Genomic DNA, 24,755 nt, shown 5'->3' with positions numbered 1-24,755 from the left:
TAACCTCTCACCATTACCAATAACAGAGACTACAACAAAACATGAACCTCTCACCATTACCAATAACAGAGACTACAACAAAACATGCTAACCTCTCACCATTACCAAAACATAAACAGAGACTACAACAAAACATGCTAACCTCTCACCATTACCAATAACAGAGACTACAACAAAACATGCTAACCTCTCACCACCATTACCAATAACAGAGGCTACAACAAAACATACTAACCTCTCACCATTACCAATAACAGAGACTACAACAAAACATGCTAACCTCTCACCATTACCAATAACAGAGACTACAACAAAACATGCTAACCTCTCACCATTACCAATAACAGAGACTACAACAAAACATGCTAATAAACCTCTCACCATTACCAATAACAGAGACTACAACAAAACATGCTAACCTCTCACCATTACCAATAACAGAGACTACAACAAAACATACTAACCTCTCACCATTACTAACAGAGACTACAACAAAAAAACATGCTAACCTCTCACCATTACCAATAACAGAGACTACAACAAAACATGCTAACCTCTCACCATTACCAATAACAGAGGCTACAAAACAAAACATTACTAACCTCAACAAAACATCTACCTCTCACCATTACCAATAACAGAGACTACAACAAAACATAATAACAGAGGCTACAACAAAACATACTAACCTCTCACCATTACCAATAACTACAACAAAACATACTCCTCTCACCATTACAAACAGAGGCTAACAGAGGCTACAACAAAACATGCTAACCTCTCACCATTACCAATAACAGAGGCTACAACAAAACATAACCTAACAAAACAAAACATAACAGAGGCTACCATTACCAATAACAGAGGCTACAACAAACCTCTCACCATTACCAATAACAGAGGCTACAACAAACCTCTCACCATTACCAATAACAGAGGCTACAACAAACCTCTCACCATTACCAATAACAGAGGCTACAACAAAACATGCTAACCTCTCACCATTACCAATAACAGAGGCTACAACAAAACATGCTAACCTCTCACCATTACCAATAACAGAGGCTACAACAAAACATGCTAACCTCTCACCATTACCAATAACAGAGGCTACAACAAAACATGCTAACCTCTCACCATTACCAATAACAGAGGCTACAACAAAACATGCTAACCTCTCACCATTACCAATAACAGAGGCTACAACAAAACATGCTAACCTCTCACAAAACATTACCAATTACCAATCCGGAGGCTGCATTCATTGTAGCTGGGGATTTTAACAAAGCTAATCTGAAAACAAGACTCCCTAAATTTTATCAGCATATCGATTGCGCAACCAGGGGTGGTAAAACCTTGGATCATTGTTACTCTAACTTCCGCGACGCATATAAGGCCCTGCCCCGCCCCCCTTTCGGAAAAGCTGACCACGACTCCATTTTGTTGATCCCTGCCTACAGGCAGAAACTTAAACAAGAGGCTCCCACGCTGAGGTCTGTCCAACGCTGGTCAGACCAAGCTGACTCCACACTCCAAGACTGCTTCCATCACGTGGACTGGGACATGTTTCGTATTGCGTCAGATAAAAATATTGACGAATACGCTGATTCGGTGTGCGAGTTCATTAGAACGTGCGTTGAAGATGTCGTTCCCATAGCAACGATAAAAACATTCCCTAACCAGAAACCGTGGATTGATGGCAGCATTCGCGTGAAACTGAAAGCGCGAACCACTGCTTTTAATCAGGGCAAGGTGTCTGGCAACATGACCGAATACAAACAGTGCAGCTATTCCCTCCGCAAGGCTATTAAACAAGCTAAGCGTCAGTACAGAGACAAAGTAGAATCTCAATTCCATGGCTCAGACACAAGAGGCATGTGGCAGGGTCTACAGTCAATCATGGACTACAAGAAGAAACCCAGCCCAGTCACGGACCAGGATGTCTTGCTCCCAGGCAGACTGAATAACTTTTTTGCCCGCTTTGAGGACAATACAGTGCCACTGACACGGCCTGCAACGAAAACATGCGGTCTCTCCTTCACTGCAGCCGAGGTGAGTAAGACATTTAAACGTGTTAACCCTCGCAAGGCTGCAGGCCCAGACGACATCCCCAGCCACGCCCTCAGAGCATGCGCAGACCAGCTGGCCGGTGTGTTTACGGACATATTCAATCAATCCCTATACCAGTCTGCTGTTCCCACATGCTTCAAGAGGGCCACCATTGTTCCTGTTCCCAAGAAAGCTAAGGTAACTGAGCTAAACGACTACCGCCCCGTAGCACTCACTTCCGTCATCATGAAGTGCTTTGAGAGACTGGTCAAGGACCATATCACCTCCACCCTACCTGACACCCTAGACCCACTCCAATTTGCTTACCGCCCAAATAGGTCCACAGACGATGCAATCTCAACCACACTGCACACTGCCCTAACCCACCTGGACATGAGGAATACCTATGTGAGAATGCTGTTCATCGACTACAGCTCGGCATTCAACAACATAGTACCCTCCAAGCTCGTCATCAAGCTCGAGACCCTGGGTCTCGACCCCGCCCTGTGCAACTGGGTACTGGACTTCCTGACGGGCCGCCCCCAGGTGGTGAGGGTAGGCAACAACATCTCCTCCCCGCTGATCCTCAACACGGGGGCCCCACAAGGGTGCGTTCTGAGCCCTCTCCTGTACTCCCTGTTCACCCACGACTGCGTGGCCACGCACGCCTCCAACTCAATCATCAAGTTTGCGGACGACACAACAGTGGTAGGCTTGATTACCAACAACGACGAGACGGCCTACAGGGAGGAGGTGAGGGCCCTCGGAGTGTGGTGTCAGGAAAATAACCTCACACTCAACGTCAACAAAACTAAGGAGATGATTGTGGACTTCAGGAAACAGCAGAGGGAACACCCCCCTATCCACATCGATGGAACAGTAGTGGAGAGGGTAGCAAGTTTTAAGTTCCTCGGCATACACATCACAGACAAACTGAATTGGGGCGCAGCAGCGCCTCTTCAACCTCAGGAGGCTGAAGAAATTCGGCTTGTCACCAAAAGCACTCACAAACTTCTACAGATGCACAATCGAGAGCATCCTGGCGGGCTGTATCGCCGCCTGGTACGGCAACTGCTCCGCCCTCAACCGTAAGGCTCTCCAGAGGGTAGTGAGGTCTGCACAACGCATCACCGGGGGCAAACTACCTGCCCTCCAGGACACCTACACCACCCGATGTTACAGGAAGGCCATAAAGATCATCAAGGACATCAACCACCCGAACCACTGCCTGTTCACCCCGCTATCATCCAGAAGGCGAGGTCAGTACAGGTGCATCAAAGCTGGGACCGAGAGACTGAAAAACAGCTTCTATCTCAAGGCCATCAGACTGTTAAACAGCCACCACTAACATTGAGTGGCTGTTGCCAACACACTGTCATTGACACTGACCCAACTCCAGCCACTTAATAATGGGAATTGATGGGAAATGATGTAAATATATCACTAGCCACTTTAAACAATGCTACCTTATATAATGTTACTTACCCTACATTATTCATCTCATATGCATACGTATATACTGTACTCTACATCATCGACTGCATCCTTATGTAATACATGTATCACTAGCCACTTTAACTATGCCACTTTGTTTACTTTGTCTACATACTCATCTCATATGTATATACTGTACTCGATACCATCTACTGTATGCTGCTCTGTACCATCACTCATTCATATATCCTTATGTACATATTCTTTATCCCCTTACACTGTGTATAAGAGAGTAGTTTTGGAATTGTTAGTTAGATTACTTGTTGGTTATCACTGCATTGTCGGAACTAGAAGCACAAGCATTTCGCTACACTCGCATTAACATCTGCTAACCATGTGTATGTGACAAATAAAAATTTGATTTGATTTGATTTGACAGTACGACCAGTCAGACCTACTGTCATACAGTACGATCAGTCAGACCTACTGTCATACAGTACGATCAGTCAGACCTACTGTCATACAGAACGATCAGTCAGACCTACTGTCATACAGTACGATCAGTCAGACCTACTGTCATACAGTACGATCAGTCAGACCTACTGTCATACAGTACGATCAGTCAGACCTACTGTCATACAGTACGATCAGTCAGACCTACTGTCATACAGTACGATCAGTCAGACCTACTGTCATACAGTACGATCAGTCAGACCTACTGTCATACAGTACGATCAGTCAGACCTACTGTCACACAGTACGATCAGTCAGACCTCCTGTCATACAGTACGATCAGTCAGACCTACTGTCACACAGTACGATCAGTCAGACCTACTGTCATACAGTACGATCAGTCAGACCTACTGTCACACAGTACGATCAGTCAGACCTACTGTCATACAGTACGATCAGTCAGACCTACTGTCACACAGTACGATCAGTCAGACCTACTGTCATACAGTACGATCAGTCAGACCTACTGTCACACAGTACGATCAGTCAGACCTCCTGTCATACAGTACGATCAGTCAGACCTCCTGTCACACAGTACGATCAGTCAGACCTACTGTCATACAGTACGATCAGTCAGACCTACTGTCACACAGTACGATCAGTCAGACCTACTGTCATACAGTACGATCAGTCAGACCTACTGTCACACAGTACGATCAGTCAGACCTACTGTCATACAGTACGATCAGTCAGACCTACTGTCACACAGTACGATCAGTCAGACCTACTGTCATACAGTACGATCAGTCAGACCTACTGTCACACAGTACGATCAGTCAGACCTACTGTCATACAGTACGATCAGTCAGACCTACTGTCACACAGTACGATCAGTCAGACCTACTGTCATACAGTACGATCAGTCAGACATACTGTCACACAGTACGATCAGTCAGACCTACTGTCATACAGTACGATCAGTCAGACCTACTGTCACACAGTACGATCAGTCAGACCTACGGTCATACAGTACGATCAGTCAGACCTACTGTCACACAGTACGATCAGTCAGACCTACTGTCATACAGTACGATCAGTCAGACCTACTGTCACACAGTACGATCAGTCAGACCTACTGTCATACAGTACGATCAGTCAGACCTACTGTCACACAGTACGATCAGTCAGACCTCCTGTCATACAGTACGATCAGTCAGACCTACTGTCACACAGTAGGATCAGTCAGACCTACTGTCATACAGTACGATCAGTCAGACCTACTGTCATACAGTACGATCAGTCAGACCCCCTTAGTGACTTGTCTTTTCTTCCTAGAGTCCGTTGTTCTGCTTCTCCTCATCCCTTAGTGACTTGTCTTTTCTTCCTAGAGTCCGTTGTTCTGCTTCTCCTCACCCCTTAGTGACTTGTCTTTTCTTCCTAGAGTCCGTTGTTCTGCTTCTCCTCACCCTTTAGTGACTTGTCTTTTCTTCCTAGAGTCCGTTGTTCTGCTTCTCCTCACCCCTTAGTGACTTGTCTTTTCTTCCTAGAGTCCGTTGTTCTGCTTCTCCTCACCCCTTAGTGACTTGTCTTTTCTTCCTAGAGTCCGTTGTTCTGCTTCTCCTCACCCCTTAGTGACTTGTCTTTTCTACCTAGAGTCCGTTGTTCTGCTTCTTCTCACCTTTTATTGGCTTTTTCATTCACTCTGATCTCCTGTTCTACTGTGGGTGGTTTATCTTGAAGCACTCAATGTGCAGTGGCGCTCTGCATTTCTCACACTCATAGGTAGTGGGTTTGTCACAATGACGACATCTCTGGAACCGGTGCATCGTGCTGATTGGCCAGTGAGAAGCCTTGTCATATCTTGCCTGATCTTCAACAGTAGCAGCCAGTAGAGATCTCCTTCCGTGGCTCAGTGGTTTCGGGCCAAACTTTTGCATCAGAGACTGTGCCGCTATCAGTGAGAAGGTGAGCAGGTCGATGGTCCCTCCCATAACGTCTCTTTAAAAGAAATGGCTGTTTACGAGTGCACTGTTGAGAGACCATGCAAAGATGGGCCACCACCACTTCTTAGACCTGATGGAGACATGGTATCTTGAAACCTGTAGGTCGTGAAGGTCAACACCACCACCACTTCTTAGACCTGATGGAGATATGGTATCTTGAAACCTGTAGGTCGTGAAGGTCAACACCACCCATGTGCTCATTGTATCAGTTAATGCATTTTGGTTGTGGGACTTTATCAAAGGCACGTCGCTCCTTGTTCCATCTCTTGACAGAGGTCTCACTGTATTTCTCCTCCATGTTTGTTGCCACTGTGTGACGACCCTCCCACTCTGTCTGCCGTATTCTTCTCTTTGCTCTTGTTTTCCTTATTAGGATGCCGGTGGGCGGAGCCGGGAGGGTCGTCAGTGACATGGGACACACCTGGGCCCGGGTGTGTCCCCAGGATAAATACACCACTTCCCCATTCATGGAGGAGACTCTCTCCATGCAGACACACCTGGGCCCGGGTGTGTCCCAGGATAAATACACCACTTCCCCATTCATGGAGGAGACTCTCTGCATGCAGACACACCTGGGCCCGGGTGTGTCCCAGGATAAATACACCACTTCCCCATTCATGGAGGAGACTCTCTCCATGCAGACACACCTGGGCCCGGGTGTGTCCCAGGATAAATACAGGATGGAGGAGACTCTCTCCATGCAGACACACCTGGGCCCGGGTGTGTCCCAGGATAAATACACTTCCCCATTCATGGAGGAGACTCTCTCCATGCAGACACACCTGGGCACGGGTGTGTCCCAGGATAAATACACCACTTCCCCATTCATGGAGGAGACTCTCTCCATGCAGACACACCTGGGCCCGGGTGTGTCCCAGGATAAATACACCTCTTCCCCATTCATGGAGGAGACTCTCTGCATGCAGACACCTTTATAGATTTTGTTCACCTTTATAGACACTGTTCATTCTGTTCCTGTATCAGTATGTGTAGAACTATGTATGTGTATCAGTATGTGTAGAACTATGTATGTGTATCAGTATGTGTAGAACTATGTATGTGTATCAGTATGTGTTTACCTAGATGCACTGTGTTCTCGCAGGTCTCTATTGTTGCCGTCAACATGTTTACTCATTCTATGACCACACTGAACAAAGTCGGGTAATTTCAAATGCATATATCAATACTAGACACCTTAAAGATGATGTGAACCAAAGAGCTTTGTCCTTTCTGAATGTTAACATACTTTACTAACTTTTTGTTTGGGAGCTTTGATGCAGCCATCCTCTTCTCATGGTGCAACCAGGAAGTAAACAGCTCTGGTCATGTGACAATTAACACTGAACATGTGCCAAATTACAGTAAACATGTGACAATTTACACTAAACATGAGACAATTTACACTGAACATGTGACACTGCACATATTTCATTGAGACCCTCTTTTATTTCAATATTTGCTGGAAATGCATTGATACGTCATTCAGTAACATTTATAGAGCCTTATAGCTGGAAATACATTGATACGTCATTCAGTAACATTTATAGAGCCTTATAACTGGAAATACATTGATACGTCATTCAGTAACATTTATAGAGCCTTATAACTGGAAATACATTGATATGTCATTCAGTAACATTTATAGAGCCTTATAGCTGGAAATACATTGATACGTCATTCAGTAACATTTATAGAGCCTTATAACTGGAAATACATTGATACGTCATTCAGTAACATTTATAGAGCCTTATAACTGGAAATACATTGATACGTCATTCAGTAACATTTATAGAGCCTTATAACTGGAAATACATTGATACGTCATTCAGTAACATTTATAGAGCCTTATAACTGGAAATACATTGATACGTCATTCAGTAACATTCATAGAGCCTTATAACTGGAAATGCATTGATACGTCATTCAGTAACATTTATAGAGCCTTATAACTGCAAACATTTTTTTTACGGTAACTATTGTGACTGGCAATGCTTCTTGTGAACAGTAAACTCTGACTGTGTGAGTGTTTTTTTATAGGGCAGCTCTAACCATCATCTCTAATCTCGTCTCATTGATTGGACTCCAGGTCAGTTGACTCCTGACTCCAATTAGCTTTTGGAGAAGTGATTAGCCTCGGGGTTCACATACTTTTTCCAACCTGCACTGTGAAGGTTTAAATGATGTATTCAATATAGACAAGAAAAATACAATAATTTGTGTGTTATTAGTTGAAGCAGACTGTGTTTGTCTATTGTTGTGTCTATAAAGATCAGATCACATTTGATGACCAATTTATGTACACATATCAACACATACATTTTATAGTTTTATCATTTAATCATTTTCGGGAGCAGTTTCATTTTGTTTTTGACGTTGTGTTTTCAAGTTAACACGTAACATTCAGCATTACACTGTTCATTCTGCTCCTCACTGTCTATATAGAGTTAACACGTAACATTCAGCATTACACTGTTCATTCAGCTCCTCACTGTCTATATAGAGTTAACACGGTGAGAACAAGTATTAGATCTAGATATACAGTGGTGAGAACAAGTATTAGATCTAGATATACAGTGGTGAGAACAAGTATTAGATCTAGATATACAGTGAGGAGAACAAGTATTAGATCTAGATATACAGTGGGGAGAACAAGTATTAGATCTAGATATACAGTGGGGAGAACAAGTATTTGATACACTGCCGATTTTGCAGGTTTTCCTACTTACAAAGCATGTAGAGGTCTGTAATTTTTATCATAGCTACACTTCAACTGTGAGAGACGGAATCTAAAACAAAAATCCAGAAAATCACATTGTTTGATTTTTAAGTAATTCCTTTGCATTTTATTGCATGACATAAGTATTTGATACATCAGAAAAGCAGAACTTAATATTTGGTACAGAAACCTTTGTTTGCAATTACAGAGATCATACGTTTCCTGTTGTTCTTGACCAGGTTTGCACACACTGCAGTAGGGATTTTGGCCCACTCCTCCATACAGACCTTCTCCAGATCCTTCAGGTTTCGGGGCTGTCGCTGGGCAATACGGACTTTCAGCTCCCTCCAAAGATGTTCTATTGGGTTCAGGTCTGAAGACTGGCTTTATCGATGCTGATATAACGTAGGGACGAAATCGCTTCCAAAAAGTGGGCCGCAACTGGGTACGTCAAGTTTTTACACCTAATGGTGCTACGATGCTCCGAGATTCATACTTTAAATTAGCGCTTAGTTTTACCCACATAATTCTTACCACAAGGATAAATAACTGCCTAAGTGGAGGTGATAACACCTCTGATTGGATCTGTTTCCCTGTTTGGGTGATAATCTACATCTGTAAGTGCCACTGCAGCCCTTAAACTTATAGTTTCCATCTGGTAGAGGAGCAAATAGATGTTGTGCAGGGTATTCTGGGTAAATCAGAGTTTACCAATTTATCACTGAGATTTCTGCTCCACTAAGGCAACATCATGACCAACTTTTGTGTTCTGTGTTTTAGAGAAACATCATGACCAACTTTAGTCTTTACTGTTTTAGAGAAACATTATGACCAACTTTAGTCTTTACTGTTTTAGAGAAACATTATGACCAACTTTAGTCTTCTGTGTTTCAGAGAAACATCATGACCAACTTTAGTCTTTACTGTTTTAGAGAAACATCATGACCAACTTTAGTCTTCTGTGTTTCAGAGAAACATCATGACCAACTTTAGTCTTTACTGTTTTAGAGAAACATCATGACCAACTTTAGTCTTCTGTGTTTCAGAGAAACATCATGACCAACTTTAGTCTTTACTGTTTTAGAGAAACATCATGACCAACTTTAGTGTTCTGTGTATCAGAGAAATATCATGACCAACTTTAGTGTTCTGTGTTTCAGAGAAATATCATGACCAACTTTAGTGTTCTGTGTTTTAGAGAAACATCATGACCAACTTCTGACCTTGAAGCAGTTCAGAACGGACTGCTTCCTTTCCTTCTTTCTCTCTTTCTGACGTTTTCCAACAGCAGTAATGGTTCATGAATCACATGCCACATCCACTAAGACCTCATTGAAACACATGGAATCAGGGCTGATTCAGTGGGGAAAGAGAGAAATAAAGAAGTAAATTTAAAGACGAACGTCGTCCTGAAAAACTTCTGCTGACTAATCTCTCCCTTTCTCTCTTCCTTTCTATTTCTCTTTCCCTCTGTTCTGACTCTCTACCCTCCCCCTCTCTCTCTTTCCCTCCGTTCTGACTCTCTACCCCCTCTCTCTCTCCCTCTGTTCTGACTCTCTACCCTCCCTCTCTCTCTTTCCCTCTGTTCTGACTCTCTACCCTCCCCCCTCTCTCTTTCCCTCCGTTCTGACTCTCTACCCCCTCTGTTCTGACTCTCTACCCTCCCTCTCTCTCTTTCCCTCTGTTCTGACTCTCTACCCTCCCTCTCTCTTTCCCTCTGTTCTGACTCTCCCCCCCTCTCTCTCCCTCTGTTCTGACTCTCTACCCTCCCTCTCTCTCTCTTTCCCTCTGGTCTGACTCTATCCCTTCCCTCTCTCTTCCCTCTGTTCTGACTCCCTACCATCCCCCTCTCTCTCCCCCTCAGGGCTCCAGATCCTCTATCTGTTCTGACTCTCTACCCTCCCAGTATAGGCTGGACAACAGGACAATGATCCTAAGCCCGGATTTGAACCCAATCGAACATCTCTGGAGAGACCTGAAAATAGCTGTGCAGAGACGCTCCCAATCCAACCTGACAGAGCTTGAGAGGATCTGCAGAGAAGAATGGGAGAAACTCCCCAAATACAGGTGTGCCAAGCTTGTAGCATCATACCCAAGAAGACTCAAGGTTGTAATCATTGCCAAAGGTGCTTCAACAAAGTACTGAGTAAAGGGTCTGAATAGATATAAATGTGATATCAATTTTTTTTTTTTATAAAAATTTGCACACATAAAATAAACAGTTTTATTTTGTAATTCTGGGTTATTGTATGTAGATTGATGAGGGGAAAAAACTATTTAATCAATTTTAGAATAAGTCTGTAACGTGACAAAATGTGGAAAAAGTCAAGGGGTCTGAATACTTTCTGAATTCTGTATATCAGTATATTAGACTCTCTCTCTCTCTCTCTGCAGTGATGTTGTTTTCATCACTTCTGGTTTAACACTGCCATCAAGTGGTGATTGTCCAAACTGCACCACTGTTAAGATAGAGAGAGCAGAGAGTGTGAGAGAGAGCAGAGAGTGTGAGAGAGAGCAGAGAGTGTGAGAGAGAGCAGAGAGTGTGGGAGAGAGAGAGCAGAGAGTGTGGGAGAGAGAGAGCAGAGAGTGTGGGAGAGAGAGAGCAGAGAGTGTGGGAGGGAGAGAGCAGAGAGTGTGGGAGGAGAGAGCAGAGAGTGTGGGAGAGAGAGAGAGAGTGGGGAGAGAGAGAGCAGAGAGTGTGGGAGAGAGCAGAGTGTGGGAGAGAGAGCAGAGAGTGTGGGAGAGAGAGAGCAGAGAGTGTGGGAGAGAGAGAGCAGAGAGTGTGGGAGAGAGAGAGCAGAGAGTGTGGGAGAGAGAGAGCAGAGAGTGTGGGAGAGAGAGAGAGAGTGTGGGAGAGAGAGAGCAGAGAGTGTGGGAGAGAGAGCAGAGAGTGTGGGAGAGAGAGCAGAGAGTGTGGGAGAGAGAGAGCAGAGAGTGTGGGAGAGAGAGAGCAGAGAGTGTGGGAGAGAGAGAGCAGAGAGTGTGGGAGAGAGAGAGCAGAGAGTGGGAGAGAGAGAGCAGAGAGTGTGGGAGAGAGAGAGCAGAGAGTGTGGGAGAGAGAGAGCAGAGTGTGGGAGAGAGAGAGCAGAGAGTGTGGGAGAGAGAGAGCAGAGAGTGTGGGAGAGAGAGAGCAGAGAGTGTGGGAGAGAGCAGAGAGTGTGGGAGAGAGAGAGCAGAGAGTGTGGGAGAGAGAGAGCAGAGAGTGTGGGAGAGAGAGCAGAGTGTGGGAGAGAGAGAGCAGAGTGTGTGGAGAGAGAGAGCAGAGAGTGTGGGAGAGAGCAGAGTGTGGGAGAGAGAGAGAGCAGAGAGAGCAGAGTGTGGGGAGAGAGCAGAGAGTGGGAGAGAGAGAGCAGAGAGAGAGAGCAGAGTCTGGGAGAGAGAGAGAGCAGAGTGTGGGAGAGAGAGAGAGCAGAGAGAGAGCGCAGAGTGTGGGAGAGAGAGAGCAGAGTGTGGGAGAGAGAGAGCAGAGTGTGTGGGAGAGAGAGAGCAGAGTGTGGGAGAGAGAGCAGAGTGTGGGAGAGAGAGCAGAGTGTGGGAGAGAGAGAGCAGAGAGAGAGAGCAGAGTGTGTGGGAGAGAGAGAGCAGAGTGTGTGGGAGAGAGAGAGCAGAGTGTGTGGGAGAGAGAGCAGAGTGTGGGAGAGAGAGAGCAGAGTGTGGGAGAGAGAGAGCAGAGTGTGGGAGAGAGAGCAGAGTGTGGAAGAGAGAGCAGAGTGTGGAAGAGAGAGCAGAGTGTGGAAGAGAGAGCAGAGTGTGGGAGAGAGAGAGAGCAGAGTGTGGGAGAGAGAGAGAGAGCAGAGTTTGGGAGAGAGAGCAGAGTGTGTGGGAGAGAGCAGAGAGAGAGAGAGAGAGAGCAGAGTGTGGGAGAGAGAGAGAAGAAAGAAGAGAGCAGAGAGACCAGAGAGCAGGGAAAAGAGAGAGAGCAGAGAGAGCTGAGAGAGCAGAGAACAGAAAGCAGGCTGAGAAAGCAGAGAGATGGCTGAGAGAGAGCAGAGAGCATTATAGAGAGAGAGAGTGAGAGAGCAGAGAGAACAGAGAGTGAGAGAGCAGAGAGAGAGCGGGTAGAGAGAGAGCAGAGAGCAGAAAGAGAGAGAGCAGAGAGAAGGTGAGCAGAAAGCAGGCTGAGAGAGCAGAGAGTAGAGAGAGATACATTGTTAACACTGTATATAATATGACATTTGTAATGTCTTTATTGTTTTGAAACTTCTGTATGTGTAATGTTTACTGTTAATTTGTATTGTTTATTTCACTTTATATATTCACTTTATATATTACTACCTCACTACCTTACTAATATATACTTTATATATTATCTACCTCACTTGCTTTGGCAATGTTAACACTTGTTTCCCAATAAAACCCCTGGAATTGAATTGAGAGAGCAGAGAGGAGGCTGAGAGTGCAGAGAGAGAGAGCAGAGTGAGAGAGAGAGGGAGAGAGATAGCAGAGAGAGCGAGCAGAGAGCAGGCTGAGAGAGCAGAGAGAGAGCAGGCAGAGAGAGAGAGAAGAGAGAGGGCAGAGAGAGAGCAGAGAGATAGCAGACAGAGAGAGAGCAGAGAGTAGGGTGAGAGTGCAGAGAGAGAGAGCAGAGTGAGTGAGAGAGGAGAGAACAGAGAGAGCAGGCTGAGAGAGCAGAGAGAGAGCAGGCAGAGAGCAGAGAGAGAGAGAAGAGAGAGGGCAGAGAGAGAGCAGAGAGATAGCAGACAGAGAGAGAGCAGAGAGAGCAGGCTGAGAGAGCAGAGAGAGAGCGGAGAGCAGAGAGAGAGAGAGCAGAGAGCAAAGAGAGAGAGCAGAGAGTGAGAGCAGAGAGGGCAGAGAAAGAGAGAGAGCAGAGGGAGAGCAGAGAGAGCAGAGAAAAGAGAGAGCAGCAGAGCAGAGAAAGAGAGCAGAGAGTGAGAGCAGAGAGGGCAGAGAAAGAGAGAGAGCATAGAGAGCAGAGAAAAGAGAGAGCAGCAGAGCAGAGAGAGAGCAGAGAGGGCAGAGAGAGTAAGAGCAGAAAGAGAGCAGAGAGAGCAGAGAAAAGAGAGAGAGAGAGCAGAGAGAGAGAGCAGAGTGAGAAAGAGAGAGGGAGAGAGAAACATAGAGCAGAGAACAGAGAGAGCAGAGAACAGAGAGAGCAAAAAGAGAGAGCAGAGAGAGAGAGCAAAAAGAGCAGAGAGAGTAGCAGATAGAGCAGAGAGCGAGAGCAAAGGGTTAGAGCAGAGAGAGAGAGTAGAGAGTGAAAGCAGAGAGAGCGAACAGAAAGAGTGCAGAGAACAGAGGGAGCAGAGAAAAGAGAGAGCAGAGAGAACTCTGTTGCTATAGTGACCCTGCATCACAACACTACGTTGCTATAGTGACCCTGCATCACAACACTATGTTGCTATAGTGACCCTGCTTTGCAACACTCTGTTGCTATAGTAACCCTGCATTACAACACTACGTTGCTATAGTGACCCTGCATTACAACACTCTGTTGCTATAGTGACCCTGCTTTGCAACACTCTGTTGCTATAGTAACCCTGCATTACAACACTATGTTGCTATAGTGACCCTGCATTACAACACTTTGTTGCTATAGTGACCCTGCATCACAACACTATGTTGCTATAGTGACCCTGCTTTGCAACACTTTGCTTTGCAACACTCTGTTGCTATAGTAACCCTGCATTACAACACTTTGTTGCTATAGTGACCCTACATTACAACACTTTGTTGCTATAGTAACCCTGCATTACAACACTATGTAGCTATAGTAACCCTGCATTACAACACTCTGTTGTACAATTAGTTTAATTCTATTCCACATATTTAATTGTTTTGTATTTCATTTCATATTTGTTTCATGTTTCAACCAGTCGCAGGTTAACATCAACCTGACAGAGGAAACGTAAAATCAATAAACATGAAATACAAACTGTTTTCACAATTAACAGCCTTTTCTTGTTTCAAGTGTGTTTTATTATGAAAAGTACAATATATCTTTGTATACTTGTGCAACTATGGAGCGTATGTCCAGATATAATTGTATAATTAGTTTTTCAACATAGAAGACAACACATGTGTGTGTGTGTCCAGAGTGTCCCCAGTGTGTGTGTGTACAGAGTGTGTGTGTGCGTGTCCAGTGTGTGTGTCCAGTGTGTGTGTGTGTGTGTGTATTTGTCCAGTGTGTGTTTGTCCAGTGTGTGTGTGTGTGTGTTTGTCCAGTGTGTGTGTGTCACTGACAGAGGGACACTGAGTCGCCATCCCACCAAACCCTAAACCCTGGATAGAGGGGCTCAGCGAATGTGGAGGTGAATGTGTACAGGTGGGTCAGTGTGTCAGAGGAGGCTCTATAGAAGGACAGAGTGCCGGCTGGCCAGTCCAGATACACTCCTACTCTGTGGGAGCTGGAGGAGGGGACGTCTATGGTAGTGTGATTATTATTGTGCCAGGCAGAGTAAATGTTGTCAGAGCAGTTCAGACTCCAGGACTTGTTATTCCATCCAAGATAACAGTCCTTAACCCCTTCCTCTCCTGCTGATTCCTTTATATGTCACTCCTATATCAGCCTCTCTCCCACTCCACTCTACCTCCCAGTAACAGCGCCCAGTCAGACCCTCTCTACACAGCACCTGTCCCCAGACCTCAAATCTCTCTGGGTGATCAGGATACGGCTGCTCCTCTGTCCTACATGTCACCTTTCTGTTCTCCTCAGACAGAGAGAGGAGTCTGTTTACTGTGTTTGGGTCCAGTGTGAGATCACAGACATCTGATGGATGAAACCAGACACAATATTAGAAATCATCATCATTCACATTAGAATGTTAACTCACTTTTCACTAATTCATTTAATGTAGATGTTTCTAGGTATCAAAAGGAGAAGTTAAGGTAACTTGAGACTTGTTGAATGATCATATGTTATACTGTATGGTAATATAAAACACACTTATTCACATTAATTACACACACATTTCCAATGTAACATGAACACGCCACACACATACACACACACACACACACACACACACACACACACACACACAGTCAAAGCAACTCTTTGTAAACTTTGGTGTCCCTGATTTTTGCTTCTGTAGAACTACAGCTGATATTTAATATGACCAAGTAAGTAATGATGATGGTCTTTGACTTTGACTTAACTTGAATTAAGACTTATTCTTAGTCATATTCTTCACAGCAGTCAACACTCACATTTTCTAAGTCCAGGTTTCATTCTGTTCTCTCCACCATGTTCCACACTGTAGCGGTAAGCAGAAGAACAGACAGTCATTGAGGGATACACACACACACACACACACACACGTATATAACTTTCATATATCAAGCGAATGTTTGTCTGTGTGTGTCCAGTGTGTGTGCGTCCAGTGTGTGTGTGTCCAGTGTGTGTCTGTGTGTGTCCAGTGTGTGTGCGTCCAGTGTGTGTGTGTCCAGTGTGTGTCTGTGTGTGTCCAGTGTGTGTGCGTCCAGTGTGTGTGTCCAGTGTGTGTGCGTCCAGTGTGTGTGTCCAGTGTGTGTGTCCAGTGTGTGAGTCCAGTGTGTGTGTGTGTCCAGTGTGTGTGTGTGTCCAGTGTGTGTGTGTGTCCAGTGTGTGTGTGTCCAGTGTGTGTGTGTCCAGTGCTTGTGTCCAGTGCTTGTATATGTGTGTGTGTGTGTTTTTGTGTGTGTGTGTGTTTGTCCAGTGTGTGTGACACACACTGGACACACAGGAGACACACACACACACAAACAAACACACTGGAGACACACACAGACACACACGAGACACACACACACACACACAGACACTGGAGACACACACATTGGAGGCACACACACACATACATACACACACACACACTGGTGACACACACACACACTGGAGACACAAACACACACAGGAGACACACACACACACACACACACTGGTGACACACACACACTGGAGACACAAACACACACAGGAGACACACACACACACACACACTGGAGACACACAAACACTGGAGATACACACACACACACACACTGGCCACACACACACACACACAAACACACTGGAGACACACAAACATTGGAGATACACACACACAGGACAAACTGGACACACACAGTCAGCATATAACTTTGTCCAAGTGGTGGTATGAATGTTTGTCTTAACTAGCCTGATAAGTCAAACATGTCTGATATGAACATTGACATAAACCCTCTACATACTTGAGTTTCTCCAGTCTGCAGTGTGGATCCTCCAGTCCAGCAGAGAGCAGTCTGACTCCTGAGTCTCCTGGGTGATTGTAGCTCAGGTCCAGCTCTCTCAGCCTTCCTCTGTGACTAGACAGCCTGACAGCCTGCAAAGAGTCAAATCATATTAAAATCACACTGATATTCTTTGGTGGTGAAAATAGTGGCAGTATATTTATATATATTATTTTTTATCATTATTTGACAAATGATCTGGTATTGCCTGCAGATAGAAACACGTCTTGTACAAATATTATAGTAGACTGACCAGACCAGTTTAAAAAGCAGAATCAGTCAGAAGACAGACAGTGAGGTATCAGATTTAGATTGTATTGAGTATACAGTCCACACCATATCTATTTAGACAGTGAGGAATCAGATTTAGATTGTATTGAGTATACAGTCCACACCATATCTATTTAGACAGTGAGGTATCAGATTTAGATTGTATTGAGTATACAGTCCACACCATATCTATTTAGACAGTGAAGCTAACATTTTAAATGTGGCTCTATACCCCAACATTTTGGATTTCAGATCAAATGTTTCATATGAGGTGACAGTTTATAATGTCACCTTTTATTTGAGGATATTTTAATACATTTCTGTTTCAACATTTAGAAAAATAAAAGCACTTTATGTATCCAGCCCCCTTTTGAAGAAGTCTTAAGTATTCTGACCAATTCACGTATATTAAAGTAGTCAAAGGTAATTGGTATTCATATTCATTGAAATTTGGTCGTAAAGTCATTGTTTGCATTTGCAGTTTGTGTTGGTTGTGTTTTTGGGTTGTGTTTTGAGCAACAATAAAATGGTGGATGATGAGTGGAGTAACTTTTCTGTCTAAGAGAGTAGATAACATGTTTCTAAACAATAATAAATTAATCCTGATGATGTCATGATTAAGAAAAATCATGAAAGAATCATGAATAATAATGAGTGAGAAAGTTACAGAGGCTACAACTAAACATGCTAACCTCTCACCATTACCAATAACAGAGGCTACAACAAAACATGCTAACCTCTCACCATTACCAATAACAGAGACTACAACAAAACATGCTAACCTCTCACCATTACCAATAACAGAGACTACAACAAAACATGCTAACCTCTCACCATTACCAATAACAGAGGATACAACAAAACATGCTAACCTCTCACCATTACCAATAACAGAGGATACAACAAAACATGCTAACCTCTCACCATTACCAATAACAGAGGCTACAACAAAACATGCTAACCTCTCACCATTACCAATAACAGAGGCTACAACAAAACATACTAACCTCTCACCATTACCAATAACAGAGGCTACAACAAAACATGCTAACCTCTCACCATTACCAATAACAGACTACAACAAAACATGCTAACCTCTCACCATTACCAATAACAGAGACTACAACAAAACATGCTAACCTCTCACCATTACCAATAACAGAGGCTACAAAAAAACATGCTAACCTCTCACCATTACCAATAACAGAGGCTACAACAAAACATGTTAACCTCTAACCATTACCAATAACAGAGGCTACAACAAAACATGCTAACCTCTCACCATTACCAATAACAGAGACTACAACAAAACATGCTAACCTCTCACCATTACCAATAACAGAGGCTACAAAAAAACATGCTAACCTCTCACCATTACCAATAACAGAGGCTACAACAAAACATGCTAACCTCTCACCCTTACCAATAACAGAGACTACAACAAAACATGCTAACCTCTCACCATTACCAATAACAGAGACTACAACAAAACATACTAACCTCTCACCATTACCAATAACAGAGGCTACAACAAAACATACTAACCTCTCACCATTACCAATAACAGAGGCTACAACAAAACATGCTAACCTCTCACCATTACCAATAACAGAGGCTACAACAAAACATGCTAACCTCTCACCATTACCAATAACAGAGGCTACAACAAAACATGCTAACCTCTCACCATTACCAATAACAGAGGCTACAACAAAACATACTAACCTCTCACCATTACCAATAACAGAGACTACAACAAAACATGCTAACCTCTCACCATTACCAATAACAGAGGCTACAACAACACATGCTAACCTCTCACCATTACCAATAACAGAGGCTACAACAAAACATACTAACCTCTCGTCATTACCAATAACAGAGGCTACAACAAAACATACTAACCTCTCACCATTACCAATAACAGAGGCTACAACAAAACATGCTAACCTCTCACCATTACCAATAACAGAGACTACAACAAAACATGCTAACCTCTAACCATTACCAATAACAGAGGGGGTTAGCATTTATTCTGATCTTTGTGCCTCTAACTTTCTCATTCATCATCATTCTCTATCCATTCATGATTATTCGTAATCATAGTAGCATCCACATGAATGTAGAAGTGTTCAGAAACATCTTCTATTCTTACTGACAATACAAGTGAAGTGACTCCAAAATGACAGGACATTATTCACCATTCAGTTTCAATTAGGAAAAATATAATCTAAAACACAACCAAATTTAAAACTGTAAACCTCACTGTCCAAACACATATGGTGTGGACTATGTGTGTCTGGTAAACACATGTGGATCTGGTGAACAGTTATCACTTGTTGACCAACTACAGGAATACTGACCTCAGAGTCTCCAGTTTACAGTGGGGATTCTCCAGTCCAGCAGAGAGCAGCTTCACTCCTGAATCCTTCAGGTCATTGTTACTCAGGTCCAGCTCTCTCAGGTGTGAGGGGTTTGACTCCAGAGTTGAGAGCAGAGAAGCACAGCCTTCCTCTGTGACTCCACATCCTGACAGCCTGACAAAGAGATCATCATGACTTCGCAAACACACTGTTAATTTAACACCAGTAGTGTAGAAGGACAATGGCAGATGCATTTGGTTTATTCTCTCAAACAACATATAGATTCATCTTCCGTCTCCCAGAATTGTATGGCCATATTGTTATACTAATGTGAAAATCAATGCATTTATTCAATACGTTTTTCAATATAGTATTATACACATATTATAATATATATTTTCTCTAAACTGAATATTTCTTCCTGATGATTAGTTCTTATATGTCATTTTATTTACTCACAGAGCAGCTCTGGAGGCTTTGACCACTGGCAGCAGCCTCAGAAGACCTTCCTCTGATCTGGAGTATTTCTTCAGGTCAAACACATCCAGCTCCTTTTCTGAAGTCAGCAACACAAAGACCAGAGCTGACCACTGTGCAGGTGACAGGTTGGGTTTTGAGAGACTTCCTGAGTTCAGGTATCTTTGGATCTCCTCCACTAGAGAATGGTCATTCAGTTCATTCAGACAGTGGAACAGATTGATGCTCCTCTCTGGAGAGGGATTCTCCCTGATCTTCTCCTTGATGTACTTGACTGTTTCTTCATGGCTCTGTGAGCTGCTTCTTGTCTTTGTCAGTAGACCTCGTAAGTGCTTCTGATTGGACTCCAGTGAGAGGCCCAGAAGGAAGCGGAGGAAAAGGTCCAGGTTTCCTGCCTCACTTCGTAAGGCTTTATCCACAGCACTCTTGTAGAAAGTAACTTCAGTAACTTTAGGCTTCTCTCTGAACAGTGAAGAAAAGACACTGGACTTTGTTTGCAGTTTGGCCATTAGATTCTCATTGTTGTTGATGAATGAGAGGAACACATATACAGCAGCCAGAAACTCCTGAATGCTCAGATGAACAAAGCAGTACACCTTGTCCTGGTACAGCCCACATTCCTCTTTAAAGAGCTGTGTGCACAATCCTGAGTACACTGAGGCTTCATTAACATCAATGCCAGACTCTTTCAGGTCTTCTTCATAGAAAATCAGATTGCCATTCACAAGCTGTTGAAAAGCCAGTTTTCCCAGTGACAGAATGCTCTCTTTATTCCAGTGTGGACCTGTCTCTTCTTTCCCAAGATACTTTTCATTCTTCTGTTTGGTATGAAACACAACAAGGTGTGTGTACATCTCAGTCAGAGTCTTGGGCATCTCTTCTCTCTTGTGTTTTAGCATGTGTTCAAGGACTATAGCAGAAATCCAACAGAAGACTGGAATGTGGCACATGATGTGGAGGCTCCTTGATGTCTTTATGTGTGAGATGATTCTGCTGGCCAGGTCCTCATCACTGAATCTCTTCCTGAAGTACTCCTCCTTCTGTGAGTCATTGAACCCTCGTACCTCTGTCACCTGGTCAACACACCATGAAGGGATCTTATTGGCTGCTGCAGGTCGGGTAGTTATCCAGAGGAGAGCAGAGGGAAGCAGATTTCCCCTGATGAGATTTGTCAGCAGAACATCCACTGAGGTTGAATCTGTGACGTCCCAACAGATCTTGTTCTTCTGGAAGTCTAGGGGCAGTCGGCACTCATCCAGACCATCAAAGATGAACAGAACTTTGTACTTGTTGTAGCTGGAGATTCCTGATTGTTTGTTTTCCATTGAGAAGTGATTAAGAAGTTCAATGAAAGTGTGGTTGTCCTCTTTCATCAAATTCAGCTCCCGAAAAGGGAATGAAAATACAAATTGGACATCCTGGTTTGCTTTTCCTTCAGCCCAGTCCAGAATGAACTTCTGTACAGAGACTGTTTTTCCAATGCCAGCGACTCCCTTTGTCAGCACAGTTCTGATAAGTTTGTCTTGTCCAGTTAAGGGTGTGAAGATGTCGTTACATTTGATTGGAGTCTCTGGTCTTGCTTGTTTCCTGGTTGTTGTCTCAATCCGTCTCAGCTCATGTTCATTATTGACCTCTCCTGTTCCACCCTCTGTGATGTAGAGCTCTGTGTAGATCTTATTGAGAAGTGTTGGGTTTCCTTGTTTAGCGATCCCCTCAAACACACATTGAAACTTCTGCTTTAGATTAGATTTGAGTTCACGTTGGCAAATCACAGCAAGCTCATCTGAATCTAGAAATAACACAGAGGATATTAATATTATGTCTGTTTTAATGCCTACAGTATTGTAGGACTGTTATAAAGTTTTAAATTATAATAATTTAGTCTCTTAACTGACTGTATAAATGTGTAAATGTTTTCATAATGCATTACAGACTGGTGTGACTGATTATATTATTATTGGTATTATTGATGGTATTATTAATGTTCTCTCTCTCTAAATGAATCACCACAACACATCCCTGCTGCTACTTGATGAGATCACTAGGTGTTGTGTTAAGGCTGCTACAATATCATTGAGTTACACAGCTACTTTATCTGTACTTTAGCTACAGCTTTTAAATGTTATAAAACAGCATTCAACATGAGGCAGACAGATCTTACATTTCTCCAGTGTGTCAGCAAGCTCCTCTCTAAAGGTTAAAGGAGGATTCATAGACTGGTCACTCTTCATGGACACACAGCTGGGAACAGGGGAGGCTGGTCTCTCCTGCTTGATTGGGCTTCAACACAACAGAGACAAACATTACATCTCTCATCTACTCTGAGCTCAGATGGGGAAACATAAGAAGAGTTTCATTCCAAAAAGCTTTTTTATCAATTTTCAGAAATGTTCGTGAATTAGCTTTTATTGTTTAAATAAGTTAGGTTTATGTTAAGTTATGTTTATTTGCTAAATGAGGAGGAGGCACGTGGGTACCTGCTTCTATAAACCAATGAGGAGATGCAGCGCGAACTGCGTCACAAATAGAACTGACTTCAAGACGCACGTCTCCGCGTACTGAATCAATGTGCAGGGTACCAGGTAGTTGAGGTAATAATGAGACTATAAGGAGAACCAGTACTGAGTCAATATGCAGGGTACCAGGTAGTTGAGGTAATAATGAGACTATAAGGAGTACCAGTACTGAGTCAATGTGCAGGGTACCAGGTAGTTGAGGTAATAATGAGACTATAATTGAGATAATATGTACATGTAGGTAGGGGTAAAAGTGACTAGAAAAACAGAATAGATATATAATATAATATAATATTACATCTCCTCATCCAGGGAGTTCAGACACACAAACACAAGCACACACACACACACACACACACACACAGTCACACAGGGAGGGAATGTGGTGTTTGTTTAATATTGTTTTAGGACTATGAAAATTGACAAAAGGATGAGCCTATGGATTATGAAAACAACAAAAATAAATGGGAAAATGGGAGGAGAAATGACTAGAGACAGTGTTGTTTAACTCACTGACCAGGACCCATGAGTTCTTCTTACCTTTGATCAGTAGAAAAGTCTCCCTTTCTAAAAGATATAGGTAGTTCCATAGACCAGTCACTCTTCATGGACACACAGCTGGGAACAGGGGAGGCTGGTCTCTCCTGCTTGATTGGTCTTCAACACAACAGAGACAAACATTACATCTCTCATCTACTCTGAGCTCAGATGGGGAAACATAAGAAGAGTTTCACAAATAGAACTGACTTCTAGACGCTCGTTGCAGCGCGCGAGCAGTGTGTCATTTTTAAAAACGAAATTAATTTATCGACGCGAGCGTTGTAGTCAGTCTGTCAGCCCCGCTAAAAGGCTGGTGTCGTTACTCTGCCTTCTCCAGGGCATGTTGAGGTAAATTTACTAACCGGGAGGGTTGAATGATGTAATTTATTGGAGGTCTGGAAGACGCACTCTCGAGGTTGTTTACTCACAATATCAGATATTAAGATGATTTTTATAATGAATGTATACTGAGGTTGAGGTTCTGACTAGTGATTATTTACCCGGGGTTCAATACCTGCTATTGAGGCGCCCTGAAAATAATATTCAAAAGTTTGGTCCTTGGACACAGAGGGTTTAAACACTAAAGTTACCGTCCATCTAGTGAAGAGAGGAGAACCGGACAGAGGTAGCCAGCATCCGTCATTGAGAGAGGGAGAAGCCGAGCTGTACCGAGTAGCTAGGATAACTAGGATGCTGCTGGTAGAGTAGCTAGCTAGCTTACCGAGCTGTACCGACTAGCTAGGATAACTAGGATGCTGCTGGTAAAGTAGCTAGCTAGCTTACCGAGCTGTACCGAATAGCTTGGTTAGTTAGCAGGTCGTTCGTCTGTCCCTCCTCTCGATGATGAATCCGGTGAAACACAAATTGAAACAAGGACAGAGAGTGAAAAGGATCTGTCTACACACATACTGTCCCCGACCGTAAAGAAAAAATGCAAATTGAACAATAAAATGGGTGTCTCAACACTGTAACAAACTCCATCGTTATTCCCCGAGATCACCTCAGTCCACTCTGCGCGTAAAAAGTCGGCTTGGCGCCACACCGAACGTGGACGCGGACAGTTCTGGTCACGGGGACGCGGACAGTTCTGTACGCAATATTTAGGACACCTGGTGAGCTGTCCTAAGTAGTTAAGAGTTAACAGCAGGTGTCCTAAGTAGTTAAGAGTTAACAGCAGGTGTCTTGATAATACTATAGAATAATGCAGTGAGTCAGTGGTTCCTGCTCCACATGTAATTGCATTGTAGTAGTTAAAAGAATGTTTTATATTTCTATATGATCAATCCATTAATAATATAGACCAACATGCAACAGTATGTCTTGTGCTTTTGGCAATGATTTATGTATAATAATTATGTATAACAAGTGCTACCATGTATGTCTGTGGCGGCAGGTAGCCTTGTGGTTAGAGTGTAGAGGTGGCAGGTCGCCTTGTGGTTAGAGTGTAGAGATGGCAGGTAGCCTTGTGGTTAGAGTGTAGATGTGGCAGGTAGCCTCATGGTTAGAGTGTAGAGGTGGCAGGTCGCCTTGTGGTTAGAGTGTAGAGGTGGCAGGTAGCCTCGTGGTTAGAGTGTAGAGGTGGCAGGTAGCCTCGTGGTTAGAGTGTTGGGCCAGTAACCGAAAGGTTGCTAGATTGAATCCCTGAGCTGACAAGGTAAAAATCTGCCCCTGAACAAGGCAGTTAACCACTGTTCCTAGGCAGACATTGTAAATAACATCTGCTAAC

At 43.6% G+C, this 24,755-nt stretch overlaps 2 protein-coding genes across 2 annotated transcripts in view; both read right to left on the bottom strand.

The window, feature by feature from the left end:
* LOC135571192 (NLR family CARD domain-containing protein 3-like) overlaps positions 1-24,755 on the bottom strand; it is a 133,751-nt gene that overhangs the window by 53,217 nt on the left and 55,779 nt on the right. The window contains exon 7 of the mRNA XM_065016976.1: positions 23,030-23,146. Within this exon, the coding sequence (XP_064873048.1) occupies positions 23,030-23,146 (117 nt within the window). The remainder of the gene's footprint in view (positions 1-23,029; positions 23,147-24,755) is intronic.
* On the bottom strand, positions 14,364-22,536 carry LOC135571194 (NLR family CARD domain-containing protein 3-like). The gene is made up of 7 exons (XM_065016985.1): positions 22,451-22,536; positions 22,135-22,253; positions 19,956-21,762; positions 19,497-19,670; positions 16,825-16,955; positions 15,823-15,869; positions 14,364-15,382 (listed from the first exon to the last, which is right to left on the bottom strand). Exons 2-5 carry the CDS (start codon positions 22,202-22,204, stop codon positions 16,922-16,924), a joined length of 2,085 nt encoding a protein of 694 aa, XP_064873057.1. The 5' UTR covers positions 22,205-22,253; positions 22,451-22,536; the 3' UTR covers positions 14,364-15,382; positions 15,823-15,869; positions 16,825-16,921.

Source organism: Oncorhynchus nerka, unplaced genomic scaffold, assembly GCF_034236695.1.
Source record: "Oncorhynchus nerka isolate Pitt River unplaced genomic scaffold, Oner_Uvic_2.0 unplaced_scaffold_701, whole genome shotgun sequence".
NCBI classification, from domain to species: Eukaryota; Metazoa; Chordata; class Actinopteri; order Salmoniformes; family Salmonidae; genus Oncorhynchus; species Oncorhynchus nerka.
The sequence above is the reverse complement of the archived record's forward strand: the minus strand, read 5'-3'. Positions and strand labels throughout refer to the sequence as shown.